This window comes from Phascolarctos cinereus, unplaced genomic scaffold, assembly GCF_003287225.1.
Source record: "Phascolarctos cinereus isolate Bilbo 61053 unplaced genomic scaffold, phaCin_HiC Scaffold_5;HRSCAF=322, whole genome shotgun sequence".
Taxonomy (NCBI): Eukaryota; Metazoa; Chordata; class Mammalia; order Diprotodontia; family Phascolarctidae; genus Phascolarctos; species Phascolarctos cinereus.
In genome coordinates, this window is record NW_027555958.1 from 448,847,301 (window position 1) to 448,870,649 (window position 23,349).

General features: G+C 52.1%; 1 protein-coding gene across 3 annotated transcripts; it reads right to left on the reverse strand.

The window, feature by feature from the left end:
* Positions 1-964: 964 nt before the first annotated feature.
* Positions 965-21,528, reverse strand: TAL1 (TAL bHLH transcription factor 1, erythroid differentiation factor). Of its 3 annotated transcripts, none has more exons than XM_020987686.2 (5): positions 21,374-21,528; positions 18,052-18,206; positions 11,933-12,412; positions 10,348-10,442; positions 965-5,465 (listed from the first exon to the last, which is right to left on the reverse strand). In XM_020987686.2, the coding sequence occupies exons 3-5, from the start codon at positions 12,409-12,411 to the stop codon at positions 5,005-5,007; spliced, it is 1,035 nt and encodes a 344-aa protein (XP_020843345.1). In that variant the 5' UTR covers position 12,412; positions 18,052-18,206; positions 21,374-21,528; the 3' UTR covers positions 965-5,004. The 3 variants fall into 3 exon arrangements, with proteins under 3 accessions (XP_020843345.1, XP_020843348.1, XP_020843349.1); XM_020987689.2 differs by lacking the exon at positions 21,374-21,528 and adding an exon at positions 20,565-21,115; XM_020987690.2 differs by lacking the exon at positions 21,374-21,528 and adding an exon at positions 18,581-20,503.
* Positions 21,529-23,349: the final 1,821 nt, after the last annotated feature.

The window sequence follows — 23,349 nt, forward strand, 5'->3', positions numbered from 1 at the left end:
TGTGGCAGCTGTCATGGAGCTGGTGGGAGATGAAGTCATGGAGGGGGAAAATCTCTACAACTGAACAGGAAGGCCTACCCCAGACAAGAGAAGTGGAATCGTATGGCCCAGTGGACAAGCTTGCAGAGGATTTCAGGAGCCAGTTCTAACTCGCCCTGGATGCATTTTAAATCTTACACATCCCAGAGCTGTATAATGGGAGATAGTCCTAGGGCCATAGACTTCTCTGGCTATTTGGGGTTTCTTCCAATACTATAATCCTATGACTCTAAGTGGCCCCAAGGTCAATAAACAGCAAAACTGAAATCTGAATTCAGGTTCTCTAACCTGACCTCTTGCTTCAGGTCCTCTGACCTGGTTCAGAGCCACACTCTGATGCAAGCTACTCATGTGACTTTGGGCAAGTCATGTCACCTCTATGTGCCTCAGTTTCCCCATCTGTGAAATGAGGATAATAATTCCTGACCTGCTTTTCTTGCAGGGCTGTGGTGAGGAAAGCAATCTATAAACTTTACTGTGCTACATAAATGGTCTTTCCTATTGTTTCCCACCCTACTTCTGCCTCACCCTGCAGGAACCCTCTCTACAGCACCCCTGAGCAAATGATCATCCCACCTCTGACTGGTGCTCTCCAAGGTTCCCCAACATCCTCACCATGGAGAGCTCTGATGGTCACAGGTTTTCCTTATATACCCCGTTGTTCCTGGTTCTGCCCCCTTGGACCAAGAAAGATAAAGTCAACCCTTCTCCTAATCTTCAGAGCAAACCAACAGGGCCGTGGAATCTGAAAGCTGGAAGGGACCTTGGAAAAAGTCTGGTCCAGCCTGTCCCTCAGGAGGAATACCCCCTTTGACAGGCAGACTAGGGGTCTTCATCTTCCCCCAATACCCCTCGAAACCACAAAAAGCATGCCCTTCTTCCCATCCTCCCCAGCACAAAGATACCACTGACCAGAAGCCATAGCCACTCTGTAAAACTTTTATTTAGAAATCTCATTCCCCAATATACTCCTCATACATATATGCTTGCATGTGCACACACACGCACACACACGCGCGCGCACACACACACACACACACACACACACATGCACATTCATGCACACACAAGTGCAAGCACACTCGTCACCACCAAAAGGCCTTTTCTCTCCCAGAGTAGCACTCCCCAGCGCTCGCCTCGGTGGTCCTCCAAGGCAACGGTACCAAGGGTGGTTACTCCCTCTCTGCAAGAGCATCCTCTGCAGAGACCAGCCAAAATCATCCCCTACAGTACATGGACCCAAGGGGCTGCCCCTGGAAAATGTGGGGAGCCACATACGTACACAGACATAGGGCAGGGACCAGAGGAGATCTGGGTTCCCAGGGGGCCAGGTACCATTGAAAACAAGTACAACTAGACCCACTCCCAAAACTGGAGATGAAATGTAGCTGCTGGGCTACAGACACTGGGTTTGGTCTTGTTTGGAGAAATTTACGAAGATTGTACCATCATGTCTTTCAGCTACACACATACACACAGAAAAAGAGAGAATATGAGTGAAAAAATAGGCAATTTCCCCAACTTATCACATTGGCCTTTGTTCTCAGAATGTTTTCTATCATGACATTCTTTGCCATTATCCTTAGAATGTTATTTATGCTGACCTCTTTTGTATTTTCAGTTCTATTTTCCCACAATAGAATTTAAGCTCCTTGAGGGCAGGCACTGGTTTGTTGTTTCTGTTTTTGTCTGTATTCCCAGCAGCTGACACAGTGCCAGACATACGGTAGGTGCTTAATGAATGCTTCTTGAGTGGAATTGAATTGTTCTCCTATTTGTTTTAGTCTTATTCTTCAAATTTTCTTATTTCTTTTAGGGGAAAGGAAATACCAAATGATTTTTGAGTCTCTGCTAAAGCCTTGGCTACCTTCCCACACTAGATCAAGTTGGGTTGATCCTATGGTAGATCTATTCCTATGTGCTCCCCCAACCTGACTCATTCTCTGACAACCCCTTTTCCCTTCCTACTCCCCTCTGCACACACAGACATGTACCTCAGCCTAAAAGAGCAAAGGTGTCCGAGTGTATCTGTTGACCAACGTCTGATGGCCTCACTTATCCAGAGAGTTCAGACAGAACTAGTTCAGGGCTAAATTATCTGGATAATGTACATGTGTGGAGAGCAGGAGAGACTTCATTGTTGCCTAGAGAGCTTGAGATATGGCAAAAGCCAATGGGCATGTGTCTAGAGTGGAAAAAACCCATTTTGAGAAGGATGCTCATAGTAACACCCTCCTCTCCCTTATCTTTAATCTTTAATCTTCCTGGTAGCTTTTCATACATAGCCTACAATGAGCTTCATGACTGCCCTGGGAGGAAGATGGGATTCTAAACCTGCCCCATTTGTCGCTGAGGCCCAGAAAGGAGAAGCAACCTGCCAAAAGTCACACAGCAACTCAGAAGGGAAGTATGGACTAGAACCAGGTCCATAGCCCTGGTCTATATCCAACTATCCACATGGTTCCAATTTACCAAGGACCAAGCTCTCTTGCTCTCACTGGGAAGCCCAGGTGTCCCCCACTCCCATTTTGCTGGCCAACCTGTCTTGTTGAAAACTGGGCACCAAGCCCCAAGCTACTCTCTAGATCTCTCCTGGTTTCCATAGCAGTTTTGTGTTATAAAATAGGAGCCCACCAGGAAGGAGGGTATAAGGTATTAAATACAAGGCATAGAAAATGGGAGCCCCAGGAGAGGCTGGGGCTGTGTTTCTACCTTCCAACTGACATATGACCATGGACAAATAATTTCATCTCTGTTTCTTCATCAGTAAAATGGAAACTATTCGATACAAAGGATCAACCAAACCTTGAAGGTTGTAAAATGGAAATGATCAAGGTGAGTCATGGGACGTGGGTCCAGGGAGCTCAGAGCAGGTACAGAAACACTGAGAAATCCTCAGTGCCCCCTACCAAGTCAGGCTATTGCTACCTGCCCCCTCCCCCAAAAGGGAGTGCCTCTCTTCAGGCACAGAGAAAGGCCCCTGTGCTATCAAAGCCAGCCACTGCTGGACCACAGACAGGTAATCTGCTCAGCTCCCTACACACAAGCTGGATCTCAATGCCTGCAGTCAGAGATCAGGTAAAGTGTCATGATGTGGTCGGGGTTCAAAGACCCTCACTAGTCCTGCTGCAGAGGGAAGGCCAGGCTTTCAGACAGCACCAAGCAGTCGGTCTCCATTTGATTGAAAAAGAAGCCTCCAGTAAGAGAGACAGAAAGGGGACTGGAGTCTTCTTACAAATACTGGGGAACTCTTTCTCCAGCATAGCTATAGGCAGACCTCACTCCATGCAAACTTGATGTCCAACCCTTCAGTCTTACACATGAGACAAATTAAGGAGTGATGATTCACTTTACAAAAAGAATTCTTCACTTTACAAAAGAGGTCACCCTAAGAGTCCTTTAAAACAGAATCTGATGTACAAAACTTCGGTTTACAAGTGACTTTCTCAGGAGCATGACTGCCACATAAAGTGAGGTGCCGGAGCGTCAAGGGCTGTTTGTAGGTATCCCAGGAGTAGAAGAGCTTGGAGTCTTGCCTTCAAGCTAGGCCAGGTTTCAGTTCATTCAGGGGAGCCCCTATCCATTCCCAGGCCAATCCGTACTCATCCCTGTTCAAGGACACCCATGAACTTGGTGTCCAGAAGGGCATTGAACACAGAGCTCAGACTCTTCAGGTCCAGCATTCCATTATACACGACCAGGTTCCCCAGGTCTCATCCCCAGTCAGTGCAGGAGCCTGGGATTGGAGAAGAGCAGAGCTGAAAGGACCTTTAAAGACTACCAAAGCTAAGGCCCCCATTAGAGATCTGTGCAGGGTCACAGGGCTTGTGAGCAGCAGAGCTGGGAGCAGACTCTGGGAAGGTGAGAGCTTGGAGAGACCACCCAGTCAGTCCCATCTGAGGCCCAGAGAGGAGAAGGAACTTCCCCAAGGCCACACAGTAAGTCAGGAACAGTTAGGTCAAGAACTCAGGTCTCCTGACTTTCAATCAAGGGTCCTCAGCTCCCTCGATCACCCCTTCACCCACCTGCTTGGATTCCTACAGTGTCTACAGCCAAAAAGCTAGCACCCAGGAACGAGAGGAGCAATCAGCTTCATTCCCAAACCAAGCAAGTGCATTTTTCTCCAGGGTCTTGGATTATCCATGCCCCCCACTGGGGAAGGCATTAGTGAATGTGCATAAATTGTGATTATGCCATCCGTGAGTGTTCCAATGACAACTGGCCATTGAGGCTGCTCACAACTCGGGGTGATCACTGAGCATGTGCAGACTGCTGTGGCGGGAGGGCCAGGGCAGAGTGGGACCGAGTACTGGGTACCTTTCCTTCCATAGGAGGGCTCAGGAGCTCCCACCTGGAAAGTGCTGACTTTCCACTCTCCCCACCATGCCTCTAGCCCTCAAGTGATCATGGCAGAGCCATGGAGGCCATGAGCCTGGATGACTGGGGTTTAGACCATCCCAAAGGCCAAGGTCTGAAAGCACGGTTCAGTATTATGGGGGAGGACAGGCATAGGGGGTGTTCCTGGGTCCTTAGACCTGGTTCTGGGGATCAGGTGGGGCTGGTAGGTGTCCAGAGGTTCACAGAGATACAGGAGAGTGGGAGAGAGCTGAATCTTCTTCCTTGTACACTACCAACCATGCTGTGTCCATAGAGCTGCCAACTCCAGGGCCAGAGGGGGCAAAGTCCAAGGATCCAGGAGGGAAATAATCACCAAAGACATCACTTCAGCCTCTGACCATACGCACACAATTCCCATGATATGTGACATATAGGGTTCAGGCCGGATAAGCCAGGCCCAAGAAAGGTCATCTTATTCATCCCCTCTGCTTCCAGGCCAGTCTTTTCCTAGCCTCTGAACTGACCATTTCCCCTACTCCCAGCATCCTGCTCCATCCACTGTCCCTATGCTGTACCCCAAGTCTGCGCCATCCCAGCCACAGGAGGGCTGCCCTTTGGCATGGCCCATCACCGTGGGCCAGTGCCATCGGCAGGCAATAGGGCAGGGTGCAGGCTTCGAGCTGGATGCTTGGGCTCCGAATCCTCAGTGTAGCTGTCAGGGCTGGCAGCACCATCCAGGGAGCTGCCACAGCTGGAGTTGGGTGAGAGAGCATCGTGGAGGAGGTCATCAGTAGCTGGCCCAGCCCTGGGTCCCGTCCCGCCTCCGCTGCCAGCTCCGCCAGTCCCCACGGGGTCCTTGGCCCCGCGGCCCCGCTGGCTGCCCTCCTCCTCTTGGTCATTGAGGAGTTTGGCTAAGAAGTTGATGTATTTCATAGCCAGACGAAGTATCTCATTTTTGCTCAGCTTCTTATCCGGTGGATGGGTGGGAATAAGTTTTCGGAGCTCAGCAAATGCCCCATTAACGTTTTGCTGCCTCCACCGCTCCCGGCTATTGGTGAAGATGCGCCGGACAACCTTGGTATGGGGGCCTATTAGAGAGCACAAGAGGGGAGGGAACATAGCCAATCAGTCCTGTCCACTCTCCCTCCCCAGTTGCTCACCCACCACCACACCCCCTACAGACTGCAAGGGCTGGAAGGGATGGAAAGTGCAATGAACTTGGAGTCAGGAAATTAAGTCCAAATTCTGCCTTAGACACTTCACTGTGTGACCTTGAGCAAGTCACTTAATAAGAATAGCTAGTATTTCTAAAGCAGTTTGCAAAATGAGGTAGGTGCTATTATTATCCCCATCTTACTGATGGGAAAACTGAGGCTGAGAAGTTAAGTGACTTCTGCTCAGGGTCACACAACTAGTAAGTGTCTGAGGCAGGATCTGAACCCTTTTTTGTCTTCCTGACTCCAAGGTCAGTGAGCCACCTCACACTTAACCCTTCTGGGTTTCATTTTCTTGATATAGAAAATAAAATAAGTGGGGTTAGACCAGAAGCTCTCTAATATTCCCAGAGTGGGCTGAGCTATGGCCATGTTGGTGTCTAAAGTCACACAAAGCCACTGAGCATCACAAAAAAACCCATGGACTTTCCTTCTCTCCATTTTGTTTCTTTGTTTTTGTCTCTTCCCTCATTTCTTCCTATGTTACTCTGGCTCTAAGCTTTTGTATATTTAGCTCTCTACTTTTTCTCTTTGTCTCTGTGTGTATGTGTGTGTGTGTGTGTCTGTCTGTCTGTCTGTCTGTCTCTCTCTCTCTCTCTCATATAGTGGAAAGATTTCTGGACTGGAAGACCAGCCCCTGGGGTTAAAGTCCTGGCTCTGGCCCTTTGCAGCAGTGATTTGCGAAAGAAGAAGGATCTCTGAGGGGTCCCTCCATCCTGATGTTCTTAGGTCCCTTCCTGATCTAACAGTCATTGTTTTGTGTTCTAAGGTCCCTTCCAGACAGCCTATTTTTTTTAAATCTAGGATTCTTCCCAAATTTGGGATTCACTGTTCTAAGGTCTCTCCAAGTTCTTGATTTTTACCTCATAGAACATTCAATCCTGAGATCCCAAATCAAGAATTAGAAGGGACCTGAAAGGTCATTCAGTTCAACCTCTTCATTTTATAGATGAGGAACCTGCTGGTTCCAGAGAAGCCATGACTTGCCTAAAGTCACACGAGTAGTGTCAGTAGAAGGCTATTCCAAAGTTCCTCCAAGCTCTAACATCTTACATTCTAAGGTCCCTTCCAGTTCTGACATTCTATGTTCTCCAGCCCCTTCTAGGTCTGACACTCTCATACTAAAGTCCCTTCTAGATCTCTCTAGTTTCATTCCCTCTGTCTGTGGGAAAACAAATTTTCCAGTGAATAAATTACTGCCCCAGGGAATGAGACCAGCACACCAAGGCCCCTGAGGGACTCCTCCAATACCCGTCAGTCCAGCTGGGCTTCCTGTTCTCTGAGGCCCAGGACAGAAAAACACAGCACACCTGCAGGGCTGTCCCTAGAAGGAAATGGAAGTTGGCCCCAGGGCATCAGACCTCTGGATAGGACAGCTCCACCTTGGCTGGGACATGGGAACCAAAGCCCTCTGAGACAGCTGTGCTCTCCACCTGTCAGTCTTCCCTAACATTGATTTCTACACACATACACACACACACACACACACACACACACACACACACACACACACACACACACACACACACACACACCCATCTTTCTATTCACTCCCCAGGTCCTCAGGGAAAGAAATGATGCTGGAGTCTTGGAGTCAAAGACTTAGCTTCATCAGCTGTGCCTGATCTAAAGTCCACATCTCTCCCAGCACTGCACACAGTAGGGGTTTCACAAATGTCTGTTGTGTTGGCTTGAATAGAACTGAATAAGAACTCCCTCCTTTTTCACAGGGAGGGGCACTAAGACCCACTGAGGAGAATGATTTGTCCATGGTCACACAGCTAGTTAAATTATAATGTCTTCTCCTTTAATCTCTTTCCCTGCTTTGCTTCTCTGTTCTCTTTCCCTCCCCACTTTCCTATTCTTTTTCTGTTATTTCTTTCCAATGCCCCCACTTTTTCCAGTTTCTCTATTCCTGTATCTCCTCCTCTCTGTTTTGCTTACTCTCACTGTGGGGGTGGGGGGAAAGAGTGTGTCACTCACTGGAAGAGCTGGCACAAAGTAGGGTGTTTGTTGAATTAAATTGGTGGGTTTTTACTCCCTTCAAATTTTATTACCCTCAGGTCCACCAGTCAGCATCACTCTCTGGTTCCATAGCAACCTAGATTGCCTGTAAACACTTCTGAAAGCCCAACTTGGACTCTGTCATCCATACACCTATAATGGTTACCCTCTCCTCCCTGAGCCATGGCCAACCCTGAGCCTGGCCTTCAATGCCCTCCCTAATCTGGCCCCTACCTCCCTCCTCCAGCCTAATTACAAATTACCGAGGGCCTCTCTCTCTCACTACCCTCTGGCCACAGTGGCCTCCTTATAGGCTGGCCTTGGCCTTGACCATAGAGCCTGAGCTCTCAATCCCAGCCTCCCCCCAGGGCTCTTTCCACTGGCCCAACTACTTTGTGCTTAACAGAATAATGTCACCTTCAACTTCACAACAGCCCCAAGAGGAGACTGAAGTACAATCTTCCTCAACTAACAAAAAGACTGAAAATTAAACTGGGCTTGAGGGAATCTCCACTGAAGGCTATGGGGTGGTGTAGGGCAGGGTGACCCATCCCCAAGGGTGTTCCCAGTGGTGTTGGGGCCAAGTGGGAAGGAGAAAAATGATGGACTTGATCACTTAATCCTGCTAAATTACAAACCAGTCTTGAGAGCAAAGATGTGAGCATGATGTGAAGACAGGGATTGAGGCTGCTGCAGAATGGATTTGGGTGTTTGGGGAGGGAGTGGGGGATGGAGATGGTAGCCAGGAGGCTACCGAGGCCGAGCTCTGCTGGGATTGACACTGTGTTGGTTATAGGAAGGTGTGTTGCTACTCTCTTTGGCAACATGTGTGCCTCCTACGTACGGGTGATCAGGCTCCTGTTACTATCATCATTCCTGTTTCAGGAATGAGTGCATAGCATTATTGTGCTTGTAAGTTCAGATCTGTGTATTATGTGTGTGATTTGAATGTTTGTGTATGTTTGTGATGTGTGTGTGAAACAAATATGCCCTTGCAGTTATCTCAGCTAAGTTTTGTGTCTCGCCAGACCCATGCATAGGAGGTCCTTAATAAATGTCTGCTTAATTTTATTTAATTTGGCAATTTTCAGCAAGGATAGTTTAACTCCAAACTCTCTGCCCTTTTCCTCCTAGCATGGATATGGGCCCCACCTTTACTTTCGATATTCCACACATCCTCACCTACGGCAGAATGATTATCAGGAAAACTTCAAAAGTAATGAGGTGACTTAAAGGGTGAAATGCTGGGCTTGAAATCAGAAAGCTCTGAGTTCAAATGTTCCCTCAAGGCTACCAGCTGAGTCTGGGCAAGTTATTAAAAGTCATTCAGCCTCTGTTCCTTCATCTGTAAAATGGGGGAAATAATATGACCTACCTCAAATTATTATAGTGAGAATCAAATGAGATAATATAGATAAAGTGCCAGGTAAGGCTTAAAGGGCTGTATAAATGCTAACTATTATTTTGTAACAGTGAGTTAGAGAAAAAAAGAATCATACACCTCTAGGGTTTGGTAGGTTCCTCACAACTAGGGCAGTTGTGAGGTAGAGACAGAGGAATATTATCCTCATTTTTTCAAAGGAAGAGTAGTCCAGTGACTCAGCCAAAGTCACACAGTCAGTAAAAATCAGTCGGGATTACTAACAATAACGATAATAGAAGTTAGTGTTTATATGGTGTTTTAAGGAGCAGAGGAGAGGAGAGTTTGGAAAAGGAGAGTAGGGAAGAGAGGAGAGGAAAAGGAAGGGAGAAGGGAGGGAGCGTAGAGGAGAGGGGGAGAGGAAAGGAGGGGAGAGGAGGAGAGGAGGAAGAGAGGAGGAGAGGAGGAGAGGGAGGAGAGGGGAGGAGAGGGGAGGAGAGGGGAGGGTGAAAAGAGATGGGAGACATAGTGGATAGACTGCAGGCTGGGGGTCAGGAAAACCTAGGTTCAAGCCCCTGGTATATACTGGTTGTGCGACACTGGACAATTTGCTTGGTGTCCCAAACCATTGTCTAAGACTTTAGGCTGCAGTCTTCCTTGTTAGAGGGAGCGTCTGCACGGAGCATTCCCTACATCAATGCAGCAATGAAATAACGATTCTGGTGTGTGTGTGTGTGTGTGTGTGTGTGTGTGTGTAATACGTATTTGTGAATATATGAAATTCTATGTATATGTGCATATACATATATATTGAACACAGTAAATAGGTATATGTATTGAGGTCAGAAAGTTCTGAGTTCAAATGTTTCCTCAAACCTACCAATCATCTGCCTCTGGATAAGTTATTAAACTTGTATTAAACAGTTTACTTATACATATATTCTACATACAGTATGTATGCATCTATACCTGAATATGTATATCTATGAATATGTACTATCCGTGTGCTTACCAGAGGTAGAAATTACTTGGGGGGAGGGGGAGAGAGGGGGCTCAGAGCTGGAACGTCATCAGTTTGGGATTAAGTACCGTTCTATAATTTACGGCTTTAGAGAATTGCCCGAGAGCTGAAGGGTGAAGGGACTCCCACCAGGTTGGCCGGCAGCCAGTCTGGATCTGAGGCAGCACTTGAAATCTTGTTTTCCTGGCTCCTAGACCAGAAGGACCTGCTCTCTGACTCTCTCACTATTAACCAAATAGCTCAATAACTGTCGCGCTATTAAGCTCTCCGGGGAAGTGGCTGGGTGGCGGGCTGTAAGGGGGCCACCCCAGACTAAAGGGTCAGGTGGGGCGGAGCGGGGTAGGAAGAAGCCTGAGGAAGGACTGACTCACCGTCATTGATCTCCACTTCGTAGGGCGAGGGTCTCCTCTTGACGCGATTGTTGCTGGTAAACACCGGGAAGGGGTCTGGCTCCCCGAAAAACCCGCTGTCAGGAGGAGAAGGAAGAGACGGGGGGGAGAAGCAGAGTCAGATATGCCGGTCCCCACCACCTTCCTGGTAGCCGCAGGACCGTCACACACACAACGGGCCGGGGCCAAAAGAGCGTGCACCAAAGTTTAGCCCAAAGTCCTTTGCCCACCTCCTCCCACTTCCCGTTTTGGACTCCTTCGTGATGAGTTGAGGGTCAGCAAGAGTCCCCAGGCAGTCCAGGGCCCTGTCCCAGTGAACCTGAGTAAGGAGAGGGGGTAAGGAAGAAAAGCTCACACACACACACACACACACACACACACACACACACACACACACACACTGGAAGAGCGGGCCCGGGTGTGGGGGGGGCGTCTATCAATTTTAGAGCCTTTCAGTAAACAACACCCGGGCCAACGCGGGAGGGGGATCAGTGCACTGCAGGGTTCTGTTAAGGATCTCGGGCTCCACAGCTTGGCAGGGTGGAAGAGGAAGACCATGAGGCGGACATCACACGCATGCACACGGCTTCCCTCTAGCCCCAGCATTTTCTATCTGAGACGCTCTTCCAACAGTTAGATGGAACGATCGGGGGGGGGGAGACTTTTTAGAATAGCAGACAGATATAGAAAATGACACACGGACAGACAGAGGAATGGACTTTATGAAATGGAACACACACAGAGGGCGAAGGCAAACCGAGAGAGCCCTGATAAGCGCAGATCAGCTGGAGAATCAAAGAGAAAGAGACAGACACAAAGAGACAGACAGACACAGACACAGAAACAGAGACGGATAAATGTAGACAGAGACAGAAAAAATAGGAGGAGGAGGAGGGGAGATAGAGACAGAGAGGAGAGGAAGAGGGAGAGAAAGAGAGAGGGAGAAGAGTGTACTAGGGTAGGGTCTGAGAAAGGTCAGACACGAACTCAGAGTGCAGCGAAGCAGGACAAGAACAGGAAGACAAACCGATCCCCCTTGCTTGCCTTTACACACACACACACACACACACACACACACACACACACACACCACATACATACAGAAACAATCAAACACACAGACATAATACACAGATCTGAACACACAAGCACGATAATGCTGTGCACTCGTTCCTAAAACAGGAATGACGATAGTAACAGGAGCCTGATCACCCGTACGTAGGAGGCACACATGTTGCCAAAGAGAGTAGCAACACACCTTCCCATAACCGACACAGCGTCAATCCCAGCAGAGCTCGGCTGGACTTGTGCTAGCCTCCTGGCTACCACCTCCATCCCCCACCCCCTCCCCAAACACACAAACCCATTCTGCAGCATCCTCGATCCCTATCCTCACATTCTGATCCTCCATCCCCACATCCTAGTCCCCTTTCTCACATACGTTTCCCCATCTCCGTATCTCGGTTCACTTTCCCACATCCCAGTCTGCATCCCCCTATCTGGGTCGCAATCTCCACATGCCGATCCCTCAGTCGTACTCCCTTTTCCCGGGGCTGCGAACACTAACCTGCTGAGCGAGGCTAGCGGCTGCCCGAGGCCGTAGAGCATGGCTCTGCCCGCAGCGGCAGCGGCCGCCTGTCCCGGGAGCGCGCTGGGGCTCAGCTGCACCATGCGGCCGTCGCTGGGGGGCTCTACGGGGGCAGGCGCCGTGGCTGGGGCGGGGGCGGGTGGCCGACACAGCTCCGTGGTGGGCACCCTCTGGCGCGCCTCTGCGTCGCGGCCCTTTAAGTCCCGGGCGCCGCCCCCCGGGCCGCGGCGGGGGGCCAACTCGATGACGGGGGGGTCGGGGGCCGGACGGCCGGTCTCCTTGGCAACGCCGTTGAGGAGGAGGAGGTGGGGGGGGGCCCGCTGCGGTTCCATGCGGGACTCGGACTCGGGCTCAGGATCGGAGCCGCCCCCCCCTCCGCTACCGCTGCTGCTGGTCCCCGGGGCTGCATCCCGCGGGGGGTCACTGGGGGGCAGCTCAGCTGCCTGCCGCTCCATCATCCTGCAGGGACACAGACAGACAAGCAGACACACGCGGACGGACAGACGGACGGACAGTCACACGGACGGACACGCAGCGCCCGCAGGCGGGGACAGGAAGCGTGGGGACCCGGGGAGGGGGCGGGGGCGGGGGACAGAGACGGGGAGGGGGAGACACACGAGGAGGGGGGAAGAGACGACCAGGAGAAAGGAGGTTTTATTTATTATTTATTTAATGGAAATGAAAGGAGACGAACGAGAGAGGGAGAAAAAACGGAAAAGAATCATTCTCCCCAGAGGCGCAGTGTCCGGACTGGGGCCCTGGAGGGAAAAGGGTAGACAGAGAGGCGCAGAAAAACGGGTACACAGTCTCCTTTGCCTGCCTTCCTCTCTGTCCGCTCCCCTTGTCCCACTCCCCTCCTCTCGATCCTCTAGCCCCCTCCCCGCTCTCCTCTTCCTTCTCCTTCATTCTCCCCTCCCCCAATTCCCTAATCCCCGTTTCCCCTCTCTCCCTCTACTCTCCCGGTCCCAGCTCTCCACCTTTTCCTGGGGCCTCGGGGACCTCAAACAGAGGGTGAACAGTGGAGGGCACAGGTAGGAGGGAGAGAAGAATTCTCCCCTCCTCAATCCCTCAATTTAGTCTTCTTTCCCTCCCACCGATACACACTTCCCCACCCTTCATCTGTACTCTCCTTCCCATCCAAAAACCCAGCCCCCCAAGGTGAGGTGTTGCTAGGGATTGAGGCTTCTCAGGGTTCCAGGCACTAACAGATTAACAGCGGCAGTGTCCATGCAGGCAAAGTGGAGTGGGGAGAGATTATTCCCATTAATACAAGCCTCTAACACACACCAGGAGAGAGAAAACTAATGCGGTTGAGAGCAAAGAGAGAGAGGAGTAGGTCTACTTAATGACTTGTCTAGTTTGTCTACGTGGGTCCTTCTCAGCTGACAGGAGCGTTGGTCACAGTTTGCTTCCTTAGTGTGACTACAAGTCCGCCTCCTCATTACACAAATAGAATTTTAAGGGAGCTTCAGAGACCAGAGTGCGTTCCTTGACAGGATCTGAGATCTGTGAGCCCTTCTCTGTCATTCTCCGACTGATGCTCACTCCTGCCTCCCACTCACCCACACACCGCTGGGCTGCCGGGGCCAGACTACAACCACTGGGGGACCAAGGCCCGGGGCTTGGACTGGGCAGGCTGAACAGCCAGCCACTGCCCGAAACACTGTGCTTTCGAAAAGTGACTCGAAAGACGCGAACAATGGGTAGGACCCGGTCGCAAGAGTCAACGACCTCGAGAAGACGGGTGGTGGCGGAGGCTCCTTGACAAGGACCCTCGGGTTTGCCTCTGGGGCACAGAACCCCAAGCTCCGCCTCGCCTAGCTGCAGGGCGGGAGTGGCGCAGGTTGCTGGCAGGGGAGGAACTAGGCCTGAAGATACGAACTCGGGGATTCGAACCAAGCGGGACCGTACTCGCAAGGGGGACTGATAACGAAAGTCTAGGACAGGCTCTTGATCGCAACTTGGAGGCGAATTCCCTGGGCTCTGGGTCGCTCAGCCCTCTTCTTCCCTCTCCCGGTCACCCCCAGCCCCTAGTGGGCGGGGAAGTAAAATACACATACTTCCTTGGGAAGGGAATGCTAGCTACCCCCAGTTTGGTGGATTGAAGGAAGGAGGAATCCCCCAGGCGTACGGCTACAAGGTACTTCCCAAGCTTATCTATGAGGAATCTGCATCGAACAGGAAATCGCCAGGGAAGGCCCCAAACCAGGCTGGCTCTCAACTGAGTAGCTGACTTGGTGGAGTCAGGAAAGCCCTGGGTTCGGATTCTGGCTCTAATCTTTGCCGGCCGTGAGCCCTTGGACCAGGCCATTCATCTCACGTCGGAGCCTCAGTCTGGTCTTTAAGAAAATAGGGGTAAGGTTCCTTGCACTACCGCCCCACCGGGGGAGGATCGAGGAGGTGTGGGGAAAGTTTTGTCAACCCGAGGAGAGAAAATGGGAGAAAGGGTTCTAGCTAGGAATGGATTCATGGATCGGACAATCCCTGGGGAAGAGGGCTGGGGGAAGAAGTGGTAACCCCAAGAAAGGACGATAGATTCCTGACATTAAGGGTGGCCCGAGACCACTCGTTCTAGAAGGCTAGCGGCCCTAAGAGAGCCTGCCCAGCTTAGCTCCGATCTGGCTCGGCCCTGCCCAACCTCGCACTGCTCCGCCAGTTCCAGCCCTTCCCTCCTCCGGCCCTGGGCCTGCCACAGCAGCTGCAGGCTGAGCCTGGCTGCCCAGCTCCTCTGTGAGGGGCCGAGGAGTTCTGCAACGGGTCTCTAGGGCCGCAACTATTTCGAGACTCGGGCTTTGACAGCTCCTGGCTAGAATGGCCACCTCACTCTGCATTTGAATAGAAACTTTCATACACAAATGTTCCCAAACTGAATTTGTTTGATTTTATTCTGGTAAAAGTAAAACAAAAACGAAGAAATAAAATAAAACAAAACAAACCGAAAAACGGGGCATGTCCGGCAGACAGCGTTAGACAGAAACACTCGGCATTCGATGCTTGTCTCTGAGGCTTCCGGAGACAATGGCCGGTGTCTGCTAGAAAGCGAACCTTCGCTGCGGGCAGGCGTAGGAGGAAGCAGCTGGGGCTAAGGACCCTCCTGGGCTAAGGGAGTCCAAACGCTTGCTGGCCATCATCCGAGCGGGAGTGAGCTCAGCAGCCCCGGGCTCCCTGAGCCTTTACAGGGGCCGAAGGGAGGGGTGCCCTGGGTTCGCTCTCCTTCCAGGCTAGCCTGGACAGAGGCCTTCCCTTGGGCAGGGGTGAATGGCCTAGTAGATCTCCCGCCACTTTGGCCGTAGCAGCCGGACTCCAAGTCCAGGGCAGAGTTCGCTCGGGGAGACTCAGGCTCTTGACCTCCCTCCTGGCTCCTTCAGCGGCTTCCTTCCCCTCACCTCCCCCACCCTGGACAGTTTCCCCAGCTCCTTAGCCTTCTAGAGCCTCAAATGCGGGCGGGCAAACACGGGTTGGGAAGGACTCTAATCTGAATCGTGGAGAATGGAAAGCGCTTCCTGGTTTTTAATTTAAAGGGGACAATGAGGGGCGGAGTAGGGACAGCGGGAGTGAAGCTCTAAATACCACGAGGGCTGCGTACACGGCGAGAAAAACTCCCCACAACAATCATCTGAATGCCAATACAACGAATAATAATAATAAGCTTTCCTAAAGTACTTTCCTCCCAGCAACCTTTTGCAATAGGATGTTCACAGACATAAACCCCGTTTTACAGAAGAGGAAACTGAGGCCCCGTGGGAGAAAGCGATTTGATCAAACTGTCGTACAACTCGAGAACTATATTAGAGGGGAGCTCTAAACCAAAGCTCCCAGGGCAGATCTAAGATTCTTTCCATTCACACCTCTTCCTTTGTGCTCCTCCTTAACGACATCTCAGCCATCAACTCCCGAGGCCTTTGGGTTCTACGGACATTAGTCTCTCTTGAACCCGTTTAGCGTCTGGGGACCTGGGATCAAATTCCATATTGCCTTTGTGACCCCATTGTTTCAGTCTTTTCACCTCCTTTATCTCAGTTTCCCCTTTTATAAAATAAAGGGTTTATACTTGAAGGTCTCTCTAAAGTCTCATCAGACTCAAATCTCTAATCTTTTCTGCGCCTTGGAGGGTCGCAGACTCGGTCCTTCCACGAAGTCCTTGGACACTCAGCATTTGCCCAATAAACACTTGTTGAATGAATGACTCACTCCATATGTGACCTCCGGTAAGCCTTGTCCCTTGTCTGGGTCTCAGTTTCTCATCAATAAAACGATGTGGCTGGACATGATGATATCTGTGGTTAGGCTTGTAAATATTGGTGTTGTCTCTTCCTCTCCCACCCTCAATAGATGGTCAATTTCTTAAGGAAAGGACTGGGATTTTGCTGATTTGTCTTCACTCAAAAAAAACGTTTTTGTTTTGTTTTAATGAACTGTGTAGTCTGGACTCTAGAAAAATATCTTTCTTCTAGGAGAGGTTAAAAAAAAGAACCCATTCCTATAGCTTTCACAACTGTCCCTTCAGGTAAGTGGGAAGGCATATAGTTAGTTCCCTACCTCCACCTTCCACCTGATGGCTGGACCTGCCCAAGGTCACACAGACAGGCAGCATCAGAGCCAGATCCCTAACTATCCTTGCTGCTGCTGGGCTCTACAGAACTGTCTAGCTCCTGGCATAGACACCTACCACCCCCAGTCCTCCACCCAAGTTCTGAGCAGCAGAGCACCCTTGAGTTGTCAGGAAGGGACAGGAATGACCAATGATGAAAGCTGCCTGGAATATTAATACCAAATATCCAGTAGGAGAAAGGAAAAAACAAACAAACAATAAAACCTCCGACATTTGCCGGATGACTGAGATACCGAGAACCGGGCACTGGAACCCCCCAAATTACTGCCTCCCTCAAGGTAGAGTCCCCTCCAGTACTAGCCTCCAGAGCTGAGCGTCCCAACATAACCTTGGGCCCAAATGTCTGTTTTGGCACCCTCAGGTTAATCTGAGCTTCAGAAATAAAGGTGAGTCTACCAAAACTTTGGAGATTCAGCAGGCCTCGGAGAAGCTTTCTCTAATCCATCAGCAAGTCCAATTAGGTGAGAGTGCTGCAGTCTCCTCACTCCTCACACAGCCCTTTGCCTAGCCCTGGGGCCATTCCTTCTAATTGATCTCACTTTCCCCCAAAACAGGGCGGTTTTTGTGCTTGTCTTCCTCCCCCTTAAGGGTGCTCCTGGAGAGCAAGGCTTCCCTCACATTTTTCTTTCTAACTCCAGAGTCTGCACAGGAACCTAAGTGCTTAATAAACACTTCTTGAATTAGATTGAATTTTTACAAAAGAGTAACCTGAGAGAGCCTAAAGGAGGAAAGGACTTATCCAAAGTCACGTAGTGGATCAATACCAAAGACAGAAGCAAATCCTTCCAACCCTGACCATCATAACCTTCCTCCTTCACCACCGGCAGTATCTTAATTCCCATATTTCTGCATAGTTGTTACCACCACCACCACTATCCTCATCATACTCTTAGACTACTTAGCTTCTGCTAAGATCTCCCTCAGTTACCACCTTCTCTAATCTTCCCAGTTAACAGAGCTCTCATGTTCAATTTACCTGCGATTTAATGTTTCATTAACGCATTCTATTCCCCAGTAGAATGAAAGCTTTTTAAGAACAAGGTCGTTTTGCATTCTTTTGATTTTGTATCCCCGTTGCCTACGTCAGTGCCAGCACCGAAAAAAAAAATATCTGTTGAATTTATTTGAATCCCAGCCCCGCTTTGTACTAAGCTAGACCCTTCCTGATCGCCAGTGTAATGCCCCCCACCCCGGCCCTGTCTTGAAATTGTTCTGCATAAATATTGTATTATATTGAATTGAATCGTCTGGTCCTTCCTGAGTCATGGGGGAGTATTCCTTCCCCCTGCTTCTTTCCAGGCCCAGAAAGCTGAGTGGTCCTTAGCACTGCCCTCCCCAATCCTCAGTACTCCCACCTTGGGGCTGCGGGGTCGCCCTGGTACCCAAGAGCTTCTCGGTCTACTACTTTTAACGGCTGCCCCTCCCAACACACACAGAGACACACCGTCCCTTCCCCCCACTCCAGCTAAAAGGCTGTCAAACTCACCTGGGGCATATTTAAAGCGACAGGCTCCTAGCAATCGGTTCTCCACCTCTCCCCACTGCGGGGGGCGGGCCGGTAGGGGGGAAAGGACTAGCCGGGGTCCTCGGTCTCCACCTCCCTCTGTAGAAGGCAATGGCAGCGGCCTACTCCATCGCAGCCTGCCAGGCGAGGAGGGCCGGGAGGTTCCAGGAAAGATCAGGGGAGGGGAGAGAGAGAGAGAGAGAGAGAAAGAGAGAGAGAGAGAGAGAGAGAGAGAGAGAGAGAGAGAGAGAGAGAGAGAGAGAGAGAGAGAGAGAGAGAGAGAGAGAGAGAGAAGGGTCAGTCTCTCTGCCGGTTATCCACGTGTCCCCCCTCCAAGCCCCAGGGATCTGGACGGATATAGAAAACACGCCCCGTTGAGCAAAATCCGGCTTCCAGGGCTAGTGCATACGGGAGGGGTCCTTTGCGGTTACTGGGCACACGGACCCCACAAAAGTTTCCAGCCCTCACCAATCAGAAACAGAAGCACCTCCCACCCTAGTGACACCCCAACCTGGGCCGGAGCAGGCTAGGAGTCCCAGTGCCCTCGGAGGTTCAGAGGGCCGCGGGCCTAGCTAGGTCTGACCAGTGCCCTGTGCTGCCCTGGCCCAGCCCGCCTCCGAGGGGCGGGGTCCTTCTTTGTGTGTCCGGCTTCGAAAGCTGTGTCTGCTCAGTCCTAGGTTGTCCAGGGGGTACCCGTTAGGAGGAGGCCCAGAGAAACCCTGAGGTAGCCCCTGAAGCCTGGAAGGTTAGGGCGGAGTTTAGGTACCATGGGGAAGACAGGGAAAAAGAGAACCCCCAGACCGGGAAGGGGCGGGGTGGTCCTTGCTAGAGGTCCGTGGCAGAGCCGGCACTGGATTTGAGGCTGGGCTCCTCTTTACCAGTCCTTCTCCCGGAGAAGGGCCAGTTCAATGTAACTAGCGGCAGGCTGGGATAGCTTTGGCGGGGGTGGCGGGGGGTGGAGGGCGCCAAGAAATAGTCAGCCCTCCGCCGATTCGCTGAAGTCCGACACCAGCCTAGCGTTGAGGCTGGTCTTCGCCCGAAATCAAGCCAACCCGCTTCGGGCGCCGGGAGACCGGAGGAAGGCTCCCTTGTCTAGTTGGGCAACGGTTTGGAGAGAGCGGGCCTGAAATAGGTGATGACTTGGGCAGGAATAATGACTCCCATTTATGGAGCGCTTTCAGATTTGCGAAGCGCTTTCCTCACAAGACTGAGGTCTATTTCCCGATACCTCCCCTTCGCTCCCTCGCCCTTCCACCTTCCCTGGTTAGGAAAATTCCCCAAAACGAAAACGAAAAGAATCAGCCGAATCTCGCCGCGGAGAACCCCGCCTTGGAGGCTAGGGCGTCTTCTCCTACGGTGGGAAGTGGAGGGTTGGGCTGGTGGAAGCCATTGTCCGCATTATCTTGGGCAAAAAGGGAAGGGGGGGGCAGCCTGCTGCGGAGAGACAAGAGGGTCTTTATTTTATCGGAGGCCTAAAGGTGGCATTTCTATGGATCAAAATCTCGGGATAATAAAGAGGATCTCCTTCCCTACACCTGTGTAGGCACTGCCTTGCAGAAAATATCTGGATAATTCTTCCCGGGTTTTCCCAAAGAGCTTATTCTCTCTGGCTCTGGATTCACGCGGAATATGGGGTAGGCTGGGGAAGGAAACTCTGCTCTCTCCTGGCCCTCTGACTCTGCCTCAGGCTCGCTCAGAAACGCCTCCAAGCTCCGCCAGAGACCCCTCTCTCGGCTTGGTGTTGGTCCCAGATCCAGCCAGAGCAGGCAGCCCAGGAGGAAGCGGAGCCTCCCTTCACTGCGGAAAAGGAATCCGGGAGAACGTTCTCGCCGCACAAAGCGCTTTGTTCCTTTCCAGAAAGGGGCCCAGGACCCACCTCCCTGCACGCCCCCTGAGAGGACTGAGAAGAGGAAGGTGGAAACCAAAGCATTCCCAAGCTTTCGTTTTCTTCTGGAAATGAAAATCTTCGCCGAACTGGCAAAGAATTGGGGGCCTCTGCCAGGCAACCCTAGACGCCGCTATCTCCTGACCACCTTCCGAGACAGATGCGGATATTTCGGTCGCAAGTCTCGGGCTACCGGGGACCCCAAGCTTGGGGCGGGATGGGGTGAGGGTGAGTGGGCCAGAGAAGAGAAAGATTTCTCTGGCCGAGGGGCCTGGTGCATTACACTGGGCCAGAGATACCCCAGGCCAGAGCTCCAGCCCAGCAGACAAAAAAAAAAAAAAGACCTGAAATGGAACAGCCCTGAAATTGACTAGCCGGAGTAAGCTGGCCAGAGCCCAGTAGAGTGCAAAGGGCAGACCAGGCCGGGAGAGGGTCCTGCTGGTTTGGGGAAGGTTTGCTGTGGAGAGACCGCTAGCCTCCTAGAGTAGAAGGGACTGCAAGAGAGGGGAGGGAGCAATCCTACCTGGCCCTGGTCCCCTTCTGTCAAATCTGCCCCGCCCCAGCCCGAAGCCCAGAGCCCCAGCCACCCTCTCCGGAAAAGGACGAATACCAAGGTACTGCCCATCCACTGGGCGTCCGACACTCCGAGCTGCCATCGGTCCCCCAGGAAACCATGGTCGGTAAAAAACCAGGAAGCCCCGAGAGATGCCCTGGACCTCCCCGGCCCTGGGACACACGCGCGCGCGCGCGCACACACACACACACACACACACACACACACACACACACACGCACGCACGCACCAGCACACCGGCAGACTCGCAACCTGATTCGGAGAAGAGAACGCACTAGGTTCTAGCCTGGCCAAAACGCCGCACCCACGGTCTCCTACAATATCCCAAACCCGAGTCTGAGAACACACAGTTCACGTTACACAGCCATACGCGGACCCACAACTCGACGGCTCAACTACCCCTGCCAGAATACAAGCCCGGGTGGTCACACGCACACAGAACCCAGCCACTAGGCGGTGGCTACGAGAGGGCCCGACCCGGCTGATATCCCGCACGCACAACCCCCGCACAGACCCACACTGCCACAATCCGGACGCACGCACACAAGGAAGAAGAAATAAACACCAGCCACCGCCTCGCGCATTTCTGTATATTGCGTAAGAAAAAAAGGGGAAGGAAGGAAGAGGGTCTGGGAGGCGGGGGCCCGGTTGATGGCTGGCGGGGGTGGGGGTTGGAGTGGGGGTGGGGGGCGCGGCGGTTAAAACACACATACTATCGAAAGGAAGCTGGGAAAATAGCCCGGGTGCAGACCGAGGAACAAAAGGAGGGGGTGAGGAAGGAGGGCGGTCGGCGTGGGGGTGTCCAGGGCTCCTCGTAGGAATAAAGGCACGGGTGGGCTACTCACCGTTCTGCGCGGCGGAGCCATTTTCCGGCCTATTCGCGGGGTGCGCCCCCCTGCCTTGCCCGGCCTCCTCCCCGAACGCCCCCCTTCCCGCCCCCGCCCCCGTGCGCCGCGGCGCTGGTGGCTTTGCCACATCCACATTCGCTCTAATCCCACCTCACGTCCCCTTCCTACTTAGCATGGCGGGCGGAGCGGGCGGGCGGGCGGCCCATGTGCGAGGCCGAGATAAGGCGCTGCCGCGGGCCCGCCGGCCCCTGATAAGCGCCGCGGCCCATTACGGGCCGAATGATTCATTAGACTTTGGCAATTTCATCCAAGGGGAGCGGAAAATGATTGCAGGGCGGTGTGCGGGGTGGGGGAAAGACTGGGGAGGGGGCCCGGGCCTTTGCAGAGGCACCCACGGCTGGCACTCACTGGACCCCACAGTCCAGGACTCTGCATCCTCGACTCCCGCGGTGCTCTGCGTCAGGTGGTGCCCAGAGGCCTGGGCCGCCACCAGCAACACCAACTCTACTCCCGTAGCCACCCCCGTTCCGAGTAAACACAGACGCGTTACCGCGTCCCTGGAGGGGCAGTTCCTCAGCCCCAGTAAATCCCTGAGACAGGGGAAAGGAGGAGCAGTAACTGGGTGGACAGCAATCAACGGATGGAGGTCTCTTAGGGCTCAGCCGTGCAGGCCCTGGGCTCACTTCCTCTTCTCTGAATTTCAGACCCTGGGCGGGATGTGGTGGGCATCCTAGGGCTAAACCACAACCCAGGAGCGCCAGTGCTTGGGGTAGCCAGGAGGTGGCGAAGCTCTGGCAGCTCAGACAGACACGGGAGAGCTCGACAGGGATAAGGGCGCTAGCAAGAGTCGTTTGCAAAGCGTGGGCAGTCAAGGGAAATGGTGATTCAGGGAGAGACAAGCCCTCGAAGTCCACTCCCCCAGAAAATTCTCGGGAGGCCGCGTCAAGTTTATTCCTGAAGAGGTCCCGTTGGAGATGTAGGCCCCCCAGGGAGGGGCAAGCCCAGGCCAGGGACACAACCCTTGGACCGACTAGCTTAGGCAGACATGCATACACACACCGCAGAGGGGTCAGCTTCAGCACCAGTAGACTGAGACAGTAGACTTTTGGAAAGCTATAGCCCGCGGTGCTTCTTGTTGCTGCCCTGGGAGTTCTCAGCCATGGAAGGAGGCAGACCACCAGACACTGATTGGCTGGATGGCTGGCTGCCAAACTGATGGTCAGGCGGATTGGTAGATTGATGGGCTAATTTGTTTTGCCACAACAGCATCTATCTAACTGAGTCACAGTGGGCCTGAACCCTGCATTGCCCCTGAGAGAGCCCACACAGACAAAAGTGGGGTTCCTTGAAGGCCTGAGACACTGGGTTAGCTGTAAGCAATCTAGCAGGCTGCATTTGCCCACAAATACAGTTCCATCTTCAGAGCAGAGCAGAGCAGTCAGACTGGTCAGCCCAGTCCAATTCAATCCAAACTTCCTGATGCCAGTTTGAGGTTTTCTTGGCAAATGATTCTCAGATCTATTGTCCATCCCTGACTTCTCCTCTGATCTCCAATCTCACGTCATCTGAACTGCCTATAGGACATCTCAAATTCAACATGTCCAATGCAAAACTCACTATTTCTCCCAAAAAAAAATCTCCCCTTTTTCAAATTTCCCTATGGATGGCACCACTGTCCTTCCAGCCACCCAACGTCTTGCCCCAAACAGAATCTGTTGCTACATCTTATCATTTCTACCTTCACAATATCTCTTGTTTATGTCCCCTTCTCTTCACTCATATGGCTGCCCTGCCATCCTGGTGCAGACCCTTAGCATATTTCACCTGGATCACTGCAATAGCCTACTGCCTGGTCTGCCCACCTCAAGTCTCTCCCCACCCTAGATCACCCTCCACTCAGCTGTCAAAGTGATTTTATTAAAGAGGTCTGGCTATATCACTCTCCTACTCAGGAAACTCCAGTTTGAGAAATG

Bases quoted from the DNA above. Each gene is read 5' to 3' on its own strand.
- TAL1 (XM_020987686.2), bottom strand. From the start codon at position 12,411: ATGATGGAGCGGCAGGCAGCTGAGCTGCCCCCCAGTGACCCCCCGCGG. The intron at 10,443-11,932 runs GTTAGTGTTCGC...TCCTCCTGACAG, and splicing joins CCGCTAGCCTCGCTCAGCAG to CGGGTTTTTCGGGGAGCCAG. The intron at 5,466-10,347 runs GTGAGTCAGTCC...GCTCTCTAATAG, and splicing joins CGAAGTGGAGATCAATGACG to GCCCCCATACCAAGGTTGTC.